This window comes from Ambystoma mexicanum, chromosome 3q (assembly GCF_040938575.1).
Source record: "Ambystoma mexicanum isolate Mex_15411 chromosome 3q, UKY_AmexF1_1, whole genome shotgun sequence".
Lineage (NCBI taxonomy): Eukaryota > Metazoa > Chordata > Amphibia > Caudata > Ambystomatidae > Ambystoma > Ambystoma mexicanum.
Genome location: NC_090926.1, coordinates 676255207 through 676267554, shown reverse-complemented (window position 1 = coordinate 676267554; position 12348 = coordinate 676255207). Strand labels below are relative to the sequence as shown.

The following is a 12348-nucleotide window of genomic DNA, read 5'->3' as shown; positions in this document are numbered from 1 at the left end:
ACACATTTTCAGGATGGCTGAAGGGTAGACTACAGCAGATGTCCGATCATTTCTATTTTCTGGAGCACTGAATGTCAATGTTATGGCTACACAGCCATGAAAGTAAGGTTGAACTATGGAAGAGTGTCGGTTCAGGGCTCTACGTACTTCATGTTGTTTTCAGACTTGGCATCAGAGGTGAAATAGCCAACCAAGCAGAGCATTTCACAGCGTCCGCAAAGTAGATTCCAGTTCAAGTAACAATGCAGTGTAGAGCCGCAATAATTGGCTGATGCCTTCTAGCCAGCTGTCCGGTTTGAAAGACACGATCCGAATGTCTGAAGACCTAGTAGGAACATTTGTTTCCTGTTCCCCTATCCCCCGCAACCCCTTCTTGTCTTGATGCCTTGAAACACGATTTGCTGTATAGGCGCTTTATAAATACCCAATAAATAAGAGTGAAAGGCTGAATGCCCCCTATCAGGATTGGTGCCCGTGACCTTTAGGTGTGTGTCTCTCACACCCTCACACTGCCTAGACCTTTGCACACCAACACCTCTGCAGTAGTCACCTTGATCCACTAAACTATCAAACCATCTTGGAAGAGAGGGGTTCAAAAAAGATAAGGCAACATTTACCAAGGTGCCACCGTAGGCTGTTGGACATCTGGGGGTCAAAGAGAAACATGAGTGAGGTTTAAATGTGATGCTATAAATGATATTTGATTGGACAATATCCTTGACAAGAACTTATGTTTTGCTCTTAGGCCACTGAACGTCACGTTGGTCTTCCAGTCCAAGCAGCAGCGTTTCCTGCGAATTGGGCTAGCAATCCCGCTTCTTGGCACCGTAGCATCACTACGAGAAATGGTGGCGGATGAGGGGAAGATTCCACCGGAACAGGTAGGCTGTCTCGCCATTCTCCTTACTCTTAAATCTGGTTGCGTGTTGGCCTTGCTCTGTGGACAGTGATCCACATGTGAATCTCTGATGTTAAGCAGAGAGCAGGAAAACTTTGCACCGTTGTTTTCCCCAAAGCAATGTCAAGTTGTCGACATCTGGGTCTGTTGTGGTCAGGGATCATCAAAAAAGCTGCTCCATCAGCAAGACGGTGTTCTAGACTAGAGGAACGGCCACACATTCACAAGTGAGTTTAAGGACCCGTCGATAGTGGTGTGTTTGAGAAGGTATGTTTGCGTAGGTTCATCTAGAGAAGTGCATGAAGGGAGCTGCAGCCCGCAGCTGCATGTGGAAAGTTACTTACTGAGACGTACATTTGGAGAGATGTGCGCAGGTGTCTGAGGAAGTGCATCTGGAATTCCTGAGGATGCGCCTGAATGGTTGAGGAGCCCCAGCTCCTCGCTCACGGTAGTGTCCCACAGTTGGAGATGGATGATTCAGGGCATCGTTGGCTACATGACCAGACACAGATTTCCTGGTGCGCTGTCCGAGAACCAATAAGGTGAGGCGGCTTTTGTGTATGGTGTTTTTATAGTTGCAAGTTTGGGGGTAAGGAGAGCTTAATCATTAGCTTAGGTTTTGGTGATGCACAGGAGCAGTAATGTTGATCTGTTTTATGAGATTGGTGGTGAATTTCATGAGGATTAACTGTGTCCATAAAGTCTCGGCGTCTGCCTATCCAAGAGCTGTATAATACTGCTACGCATTGTCCATGTGACCAGTATTATGTGTTATTTATCGTACCCCATGGTAGACTCCCACATAGGTTGTAATGCTTATTTCTTCCACTGCACAGGTTCTGACCACCTCTTGTGTTGCTGGATTACTTGCAACTCTATTATGTTTGTTTAATTAAAACCGATGTAGAAGTGAGTACACCTTTTTGTCTTCAATATGTTAAATGGTGGATATAATATGGTCAACCTGGCACATATGTAACTCATGATTGGATGAGAAGGGGACTACAGGCTTGAGTAAATACAACTTTCACAATAATGCAAATATTTGAAAACTTGTCATGACCTGTGTGTGGATGTGCAGCAGAGGCTTGATTCTCTAAGGCTTCTGGTAGTCTTTTCTTTTTGCAAGCTATTTTAGTTGTATGTTTTTGTAGAAAGCCTTCTTCACTGACTGAGACTGCATATCTAGTAGTCTTGCCTGGTTGTGGTCTAGTCTACCCGGGTATTCTTTAAATTGTCGGGGGACCCGATAAAGACAGGTTATTAGTCACATCGATATAGGATCTAATTGAAAGATGGATGCACTTTAACTAACTGGCATTACATGGGAATAAAACTGAGATTATGTTGGTGGGATCTAGTCCACGTATAGCCAAACTTGAAATGAGAGATGCACAATTCAAAATTGCGGACTGCGCTACTAAGGTTAACCCCTGGGTTAAGACTTTGGGTGTATATTTGGATGCTAACCTTAACATCAAAAACATGTCAGTCAGGTTAGGGCTCCTGGTGCCTATATTACTAAGCTTATCCGCCAAATAAAACCATACCTCACTGAAACTAATACTGCTTCTCTTGCCACAGCTCTGTGAGTTCTAGATTACATTATTGTAGTAGTCTCCTGGCTAATACTGAGGAAACTAATGTTGCCACCCTTCAGATTGCCCAGAATAATGCTATCCGAGCAATATGTGGCATTGCTAAAAGGTACCATCTCATTAATGCTCGGAGATCCTTACATTGGTTACCCGTCAAGGAACGTATCACTTACAAGATAATGGCATTGACCCATAAATGCTTGGCCGGCAAAGCACCAGTATATTTCATACAGCGAATCTACTCTATCTTTATGCTCCAGCAGTACCAATAGATTGTTCCAACCACGTTACACTCTGGAGAGGTTCTGCACGGCTAGTTTTGATGTGGTAGCTTCATGTTTATGGAACAAGCTGCCCTATTAACTTAGTAACTGTGCTGACTTGCCCTGTTTCAAGAAATCTCAGCTGACCTTCCGCTTTAACACTAATGATTAGCCTGTGTCCAGTAGGTGTTCCCCTGGCTTGACCTGTGTTCTTCTTTCTTATCCCCTCCAGCGCACTGAGGCCTATGGGCGTGTTCCACATTACAAACATTAATAATAATAATAATAATAGTCTGTTCAGTATACTGAAGGGAATATTTACTAAGCCTTGTTCCTTTGGTGGGGGTTTTTGTGAAGATAAGGGCTTGTTCTCAAGAACATACACAAACTATTTTTTTAATTTATAAAAAGACGGGAATATCACCATGTGGCTTGGCCATATAGAACACCAAGGATCAAACGATCTAGACAGACAGAACTAGCGGTTCTCCCTTTAATACAGGAAAATCAGCGATGTGACAAGTATGTGACATATGCCATCACAGGAATTTCACCATAAAGGATGAACATGGACATTAAAAACGGATTCTAATGCCACACCCATAAGAAAAGGCTTTGATGAAGTACATTAAAACAAGGGAGCAGGTCTGGCATGAAGCGATAGGATGCCTTTCACTCCTGCGTAAGAGGAGGAACGAAGAGCTGCATGGAGACCTATCACCTGCTGTGACTGAGGTTGCCTATAGGCTGCCTCTAAGCCGTGGGATCTTCTGCATTGCCTGGAAATCACATAGTTTGGCAACCATGTTTAAGACTTCGTCCATGCATGGGTTTATTATCCCGCTGAATTGGGTTAGATTTGACTGATGCACCATTATCCTTAACACTCAAAAACCGAGGACCCATTCCTGTGAACAAGATTCCTTTTATTTTATAATCTATGGAATTGTATATTCTACTAGAAGAGTTTGCTTCTGCCTGAATGCTCTCTGCAGGATTAATAAGAAAAAAGTCCAGTAAAACATGATATATTGAAAATGTATCATTTGAAATTCCACTATCCAGCATATTTGATATCTTGAAAAGATCCCTTTTCGAGTGTGATCCTGCCCTAAACAGAGTCACCTGATAAAGGATTGCTTGAAAATCAATTGGCTAACTAATATGATATGCTTAAAGTTAATGAATAAAGACAGTGTATGGATATCAGAGAAACCCCATGGGACTTCAGCATGGTCTAACAGAGGGAACACCAAGAAATATATCCCGTTGTAGTGTGACTTATTTTATAGTTTGAATGGGTACCTGAGGAGGAAATCCTCCTTCGGCAACTTGGGAGAATGTTGTGCTTCTCCCAATGCGAACTGTGCATTTCAGCTCCAGAGAGGTAACGATGGCTGATCCTTGGCTTAATAAGCTCTATTGCAGAACCTGCTAGATATAAAGGGGGGCTGCCCACAAAAAAGAGTGGTAATAGGTGGTGGTGAGGGGGTTGCTCGTTCAATTCAGATGTGGTATTGGCGTTATAGCCTGAAGATAACTTGATATTCCAGCAAATGACACTGGTTGTCAAATTTAGTATCCGGAGTATTGATTAATAAGTGAACTAAATTTTCTGAAAGTTGTACATTGCTGCTGAACGACTACCTCCATAGTTGAACTTTAGCTTGCTGTCTGGGCATGCGTGAATAAGCCACATGGAAGCCAGGGGTCAGAGGGTGCATGGCTGAGCCGAAAGACCTTAGCTGAATATCATGGTGGAAGTGATTAAGTTGCATCTTAGCCCAACAGTGTGTACAAGAGACTATGCCAAACATTAGCCACCTACCAATAGAACAAGTGAGCCGAACATTATGCAAATTAAGATAATGCTGTTGGGGGGTGGGGGGTGATAAAGCCAAATATTAGGTAACGGTCAGGGTGTATGTGAGGCATGACAGAACCAAACCTTAACAGAATGCTAGGAGCAAATGATCAAGCCAAATTTATGATGGACTTCAAGGTCCATGGGAGCAAGCTAATCCATGTTTGGCATGGGACTGAGCAAAATCTGTGCCATACCTTGGGGTGCACCTGGCCTAGACGACCCTAGCCTCATGCCACGGTGCATGTAACTGAGCCAAACCTCAGAAATCAATGTGGGCATGATGAATGCGATTGAACTGTACCTTACCATGACCTCAGTGCCCACTTGACTGAGTCAGCCTTTTTCCAGATAGTGGGATGTGGGTCAGTTCAAAGTGATTTGAGAAGACGCTAGTGCAATCGTGGTCTGAGGCTTATCGAGCTCTGACTGAAGCATCCCTGCATTTGGTCTCCTAATTCACGAAGAGCACCCTGGTGCCCCTCTTAGTAACATCAAGTTGGTGCCCTCTCTTGCATAGCTGCACTAACCTAACTCCTGTTGGCAAATGGAAGCGCAAAATCAAGATGCTGAAAAAGTCCTAACATGTGCCAGCAACAAATGTCCGAGCCCCTTCCAAAAAAATAAATGCTTTACTAGCTCTTGTAAAAAGTAAGTGTAGCGCTGATGACCTGGGCATTCCTGGCAATGCTCCTACAAGAACCTAGCATCTGAAAAGGCAATGGCTAATGCTACTAAGTGACAGATCACAAGGAACAAAGAGGTTAGCACTGTGCTATTGCGCAATAATAACCAGTGTAAAATGATGCCCTCCCTGAGGACTAGGGGCGAGGGAGGAAGAGCCTGGTGAAGCTGTGGTCGGTGCAGAGGAAGATGATTGGGTGAGGAGGACTAAGCAATACAAAGTATAGGGAGGATTAGGAATCCAAATCAGAAGAGTCATCCAATGAGTTGCAGATTCATAACATGTCAATGGCTATGTAGAAGATTTGGAGTTGGAGACTCCAGCTATTGGTGCAGTGGGAACTTTGGCGGAACCCCAGTCTGGGAAACCTGGAAAGGAAATCTCCACAAGTCGGATGAGGCAAACGAACTAGGAGAAAAGCCGTTCAGTGAATGTCCAACCACAGAGACTCCAGTGACGCAGGAAAAGACGAGGCGCTACCGTTAACTTGTTGCCGATTGCGCTACTAAATCTCACCATCAAATGTTTGGCGCCAATTTGACACCTACCACAATGGCTCAACCTGTGCCCAATGGTCCACTTGTAGCTGGAAAGTCACAGGTGGAAAAGAGGCGGGCAATTCAGAACAATTTCCTTCAAGCAGCATCTTGAAGAATACTATCCAATGGCTCTTTCCAGGCAGCAAACAGGACACAGTATAAATGGCTGTGCCCAGAGAACGGAAGTGGAGACTGATGATGGTACCGCCAGAAGGGCAGTACATCCGTCCCATCCGGATTGCAGGAAAACAGGTTACTTTAGTGCGGCCACTTCAGTGTGTGGCAACGCAATGGTTTACAAGCAACAGTGACTGTGTGTGTCGAGACGGGCAGGGTCCAACAACATTGCCCCGCGGCCCGGTCTGCCATTTTGGTAACCACTCGGCTTTAAGCCCGAAAAAGGGGAAACCTTTATATTCTGTACGTGAACTCGAAATAACATGCGTTAATGTCAGGGCTGGGCGAACAGGATGTGAGCGCCACTTTCAGCAGGCCGTTGTCCAGGTGGTTTGAGATGCATGTAGCTCTGGCATGGCGGCTGGGTACTCGACATCAGGCCAGGGACGGAACACTGCCCTGATTTCCAAGTGACCTCCCCCCTCCACTCCCTCCACAAAATGCCCATGTCGTCTCATCTGCGGCCAGTAGCATTGACTCAGTACCTGACCACTTGGAAGATTTAGTTTAAACACATGGCTGAAAGCACACACCAAGTAGCGTTTGCTATTAAAATAAAGCACTCCCACCAATGTATGTTTAATTTGCTTGCAAATCTCATCACCGGCTGTTGCATGTTGTTCGTTGGACATATTGAAATGTATGCCTTTTAATTTAACTCACACCAGTGACTACATACAACCTGCACATATCTTTATATCTTTATAGCAAATTAGGTTATGAACCTGATCTTCCACTCCCTCGGCAGCCTGAGGCACTTATCGCATTATGCGAGCAAGGTAAGTAAACTTAATCCTGCATAGGACAGACTCTACCCAGGAGGGGGGATGCTGTGCTGCAGAAGATGGCCTCCACCTGCCTCTCTAGGCTGTTCACTCCTACTACACCTTAGCATCCAGGAAGAGAGCTGACCCAGAATCGAGTGTTTCCCAAGGGAGGCTCACAACCAGGCACGGACTGGCCTACAGGGCAATAGGGCAATGCCCCAAATGCAAAATGCTGGTGTGGGCCAGTTTCTTTTGGGGTCAAAGTGTTTGTGTCCAATGTGGGCCAGTTTTTTATGCGGTACATCACTATGTGCCTAGTAGTTTTGACCATTGTTGCTGAATAAATATTCTTTAAATTGAACAATGTGCATTACATCTTATCCAAAAAATCACTCTTGTGTACTGTTCAAACATTCTGTAACAAAAGGAATACATTGCCATTTGCAACAGTGGGCCACCAACATCAGCCGGACGATTGGATCATTCCCAGGGCTGCTACTCCGCCTGCAGCAAAGGAGCGACCACTGGCTGCTGCGTTCCTTCCAGTGCAGCTTTTCCCTGGGCCACATCCATCACTCAGGCCGCCTTAATTCTGCCTCGGGTGGGGCTTCAAATCTGCCCCACTGAGAGTCCTCCTTACGTGGACCCCATTGCTACAAGATGCAGGACCCGATGTCCCAGGAGTGGGGGCTAACGTGGGCTCCCAAATGAATGTATTTACCAAATGGTGTCGGATAACCCTATGGAACTGCCACTAACCCCAAATTGAGTAGGCCCATTTTCGAGCCAGGGATTTACTTTATAGGATGAACCTAGCAAGCAGCAAAGTGCTGTACAGAAATGGAGGCGAATGCTCAGCAAGATCACGGGGAGTACTGGCAGGATGGAAGACCAATTAAGAAGCTTGATGCCACAGGTACAGTTTAAAAATAAATATATATGAAGGAAACCACTTTAGTTGCAGGGACGTTAAGGTGAGAAGGTGAGAACTTAATGCGACCCCTGAAATTCAGCGAAAACCACCTTAAATGTGTGCCCCCTGTAGCGCAGCTTATGACCACAGTGATGAAATCACAGATGACATCACTAATGACATCATCAATGACATAGACAAAAGTCAATGTATTAAAAAATGGATGGTATTCAAAGATTAGTTTTACTTTGTACATTGTGTTTTATTTCAATTTCCACTTGTCAATCACTTGCAAAACACACACATAAAGAAATCTATGTACATGTTTTGAAGCAAATGTTGAATTTTAAAACTTCATTTCCTTTCTATACATATATACATTTAGAGTAATAATCACTTTTCTTCCAATACCCATGTATGGAAATCTTAAAATATATCCTAATGCATAGTTCCTTGTTTTAAAGCACTTCTCATGTCATTTAGAACATTTTGTAAATGTATAAACAGATTATATTATAGTGAACATATCTTAGATATATGTGGCACAAACGGGAACATTCTAAGCAGTGCACTATTTAAGCAATATGACCCGAGCGGCGGGGGCATTACCGACTCAGGTAATGCCCCGGGGCCCATAATTATAATGAAGGCCCTGGGGCATTACCGGAGTCGGTAATGCCCCCGCCGCGAGGGTCATATTGTTATTAGTACCCCAGCCCGCAATATATGCGTGACCGGGGCACTAAAAGCATTTTTTTCTGTCCCGAAAAGCCGCTGCGTTTCGGTACAGGAAAAAAAAAACGACCAAGAAAATGGCCGCCGGGAAAGGGAAAACGGGAGTCAGTTTCTCTTTCCATGGTGGCCTTTGGGAGCGGACGCGCTGGGAACACAAGTGTTCCCAGCGCGTCCGCTCCCGAAAAAAAAAAGAAGCAGAAGGTAAGTAGGGTTGGGAGGACACGAGGGAGGGGAAGGGGGAAGAGAAAAACAAAAAAACGTACCTGTGTCCCCGGCAGGGGACGATGGAAGCCTCCAGCTGTGTGGAGGCGTGGAGTCTCCACACTGCTGGAGGCTGCCATCATACCCCACCAGGGACTCAGGAGCAAGAAGGTAAGTGGGGTGGGGTAGGGAGGAGAGAGGGAAGGGAAAAAAAAAAGCTTACCCGAGTTCCCAGCGGGGGCGAAGGCAGCCTCTCAGCCGTGGAGAGGCTCGGAGCGGGGATGGCCTGCTTCGAGCCTCCTCATTGACTGAGCGGCTGCCACGCCCCCCCCCCCCCGCCGAGGACAAGGCCGCTGGAATCCCAGCCGAGAATCGAAGGATTCTCGGCTGGGTAAGGACCCGGCGAGAGCCAATCAGAATGCGTGTTGCATTCTGCTTGACTCTCGCCGGGTACTAATTATAATTCCGTTATCTTTTACCAAAGTACTAGAAATGAAAGCATCACAAGTACTGATATGATGCATGTGTACCTGTTTACTGTTTTAAACAACATACTCCTTGTTATGAACTATTCTAAAATGCTAACATCAAATATGTAGAAATGTAAGGGTGGTCCAAATATGAGCAAATACCTAGAGTGAACTTGTCTGATGCCATTAGTTAAATAATCATTGACGCCATATATGATATTAGCGATGTCACCACTGATGTCATCAGTGACATCATCAGTGATATCATCATTGTGGTCATAGGCTGCACAACAGGGGGCCGCAATGTTAAGGTGGCTTTAGCTGAATTTCTGAGGTTTTGGTGTGTTATGTTCTCAACTAACGTCCTTGCAACTAAAGTTGTTTTCCTTGAATTTCAAAGGTTTTGTTACAAAGTATTGCTCTATGTCAACATCTCTGCAACTAAAGTGTTTTTTCTCAAATTTCAAAGGTTTGGGTTACTTCATAGAATTTTTTTGCTTGTGGCCAGTGGCCACAGGCCTTTGGCCATCCCCACCCTATATTTTAGAACTCTATCAGACCACTAACCATGGCCGGATGGCACGGCCCTTCTATATTTTAAATCACTTGCAACTCATCGCTCAAAGACGTTCATCAATCATAAACTAATTTTTTACCTGTTTTGTCAGTGGTATATTTATGTATAAAAGATTGCAGGCTTTGAGAACTCCCATTCGTTTTAGGCAATGCACAGTGAAATAAAATTATTTGTCAAGCATCACACACTTTGGTTAAACAGCGTGCTACAAGCCCCTTGTATCATGGCTAGTCTCTTGGTGACTGTTGTAATACATGGCACAACCCCAACTAACTGCATTTAAGCAGCACTGGAAAGATAAAAACATGACCAACTGCAAGAATAACATATGTTCAGGAACCTTTACCCCAATGGCGAAAATCAAAACCTGGCACCCATGAATACACGCATAGTAAGTGAACATATATCTTAAGTGAAATATACAAATGTAGTTCAATTGACCTTCTCCTTAGAAGAAAGTGTGTAAAGTGCGCAAGACAAAATAGCATTGGACATTCAAAACAAAAGTAATGGATGCCAGAAAAATGTCATGTCTCCCCACCCAATTAGCCCATCATCCATCATCACTCAAGCCGTCTGCCATGAGACTAGTCTTTGAACTTGGCCTTGCAGAGGATCACTGCTCTTGGGAATAAAAGGGAGTGTGAGCATGACTATAGCTTCTGTTCTCAGTGTATCCTGCCCAAAGTCTATTTTCATCTGATCCTGTGACTGGAGACCACTCATTGAGCATTCTTGTTGTATATAATAACATTACATGAATAAAACTTGGCACTCCATGTCCTTCCGATGCACCTTAACAGGTGCTCGGCTCGTGCCTTCTCGTCCATTGTATCTTTTCATTATAAATAACTACCTTCTTGGCTGCCTCATCCTTTGACACTGGGCCACGCAGGTCTCTTTGATTCTTCTTCCATCTCCATTCAGGCTTATTCTGCTGTGCCACACTTTTCCAGCCCTTCTATTCTTGGGATCCAGTTTGCCCAAATACGATGTGGAACTTCCAGATTCCTATGCATATATATACCTTGACGCATCACCACAATCTATTCAATGCATAGCCAGCCTTTATGATTACTTTGACTACTTGAGTTACTGCGTCTGTACAATTATATAATGGTTGTCTATTTCTTCTGTGCTCTTCACACATTTGATCATCATCTCATATGAGAGTTTACTCGATTCTTGCTTCGTCATCAGATTCTGTATATGGTCTATTCATCTTCTTTCTTGTCATCTCTTCTGAGGTGTGTCCCTTTACTTCATGTGATATCACCAGTCTCATATTTCATCCGTCTTCACGTGTTCTTCAGGGATCCTTCCCAAGAGGCTGCCAGTTCTCTGTGGATACATAAAGAATGGTTTCCTTAATGGATATTTTGCTTCAAAGGTTGCTTGTGTTATAGGCATCATTACAGGTGTCTTGCTTGTTACTATTTCCGGTTCCCAACATATAGGCAATTTAGGGGCGGGCCTTCGTGCAGAGGGTTTTGGCTACTCCTCTACACTGGTCTCTGAGATACAGCAGCGACTACCACCCATAACAGGCCCGTCAGGGAGTGACCCTAGGTACAGCCCTCCAAGGCCACCACACAGGCATTGCTCAGCTACCCCAAAGCGACCACCGTCACCACCCTCTGTTCAAACACCGCCTGGTGATGCTCATCATGGATCTGCGTGATATTTCCACAGCGGAAAAATCGCACATTTCCCATGCGAACATCCAATACTAAACCATACATACATACACCCCCAACCACACCCACAACATACCCCCACCACCCTACTTACCTTTCCTTCCTTTGCGCTGTGTCCCTGCGGCCCCAGTTCCCTTTCACTTCCATGATCTGGAACCGACGCCGCACGGTCCTTTTCATTTTTTCTTTTTCTTTCGGCCACTGCAGGGGTTTCGTCCGCAACGCCCGCTCACTAATCTGTGCAGCCCTCGTCCTTTTTTTAAACATTTATTTTTTAACCAACCTCACCTAAACCCACACCACAAAAAGTTTGAAGTTTTCATGATATGTGTTTTAGGTCTTTAGGTGAGGTCAGTCATTTTTATCCGGACATTTCATCCTATGAGCACACTGATACTGTGACAAACACAGATGGTGGCACAATGGACACGGATGAATTTGATGACTTTGTCACAGCCGATTAGGAGCCAGCAGGTGCAGATGATATCCTCAAAGCTTCACCTCCAGATGAATTTGGATCATTCCATTCCATGATGGCGAGCGCATCCGCCCTATTTAATCTGGTACCAGAGGAGAAGAGGAAGGAAGGGTTCCTCTACCAGAGATGTATCTCAACCAGGAAGTCTGTTAGATGTCCCGTGGCTGGATGAGGTACGGAAAGAGGGCCTGGCCCTAATAAAGTCCCAGAGCTCTGCATCGGTGAAGCGGAACTGACTAGAGAAAAAATACAGGGTGCTGGACTCCCCCAAATGTATCCGCTCACAGCCATCCCCGGATTCAGTGGTTTCGGTAGCAGTGAGCAACCAGTCATCAAATCCATCCTCCAAATCCATGATCCCGCCGGACCAAGAGGGGAACAAGCTGGATGCGTCAGGAAAGTGCATCATTTATACTGCAGCGCCAGCCATCAAGGCTGCAAATGCTCTAGCGATCCCGGCCTGGTATGATAGGGAGTTTTGGTTTA

General features: G+C 44.9%; 1 protein-coding gene across 1 annotated transcript in view; it reads left to right on the top strand.

The window, feature by feature from the left end:
* The window catches only part of USP43 (ubiquitin specific peptidase 43), a 1531566-nt gene that overhangs the window by 868391 nt on the left and 650827 nt on the right, over positions 1–12348 (top strand). Inside the window, exon 5 of the mRNA XM_069654572.1 lies at positions 746–881. Coding sequence (XP_069510673.1) covers positions 746–881 — 136 coding nt within the window. The remainder of the gene's footprint in view (positions 1–745; positions 882–12348) is intronic.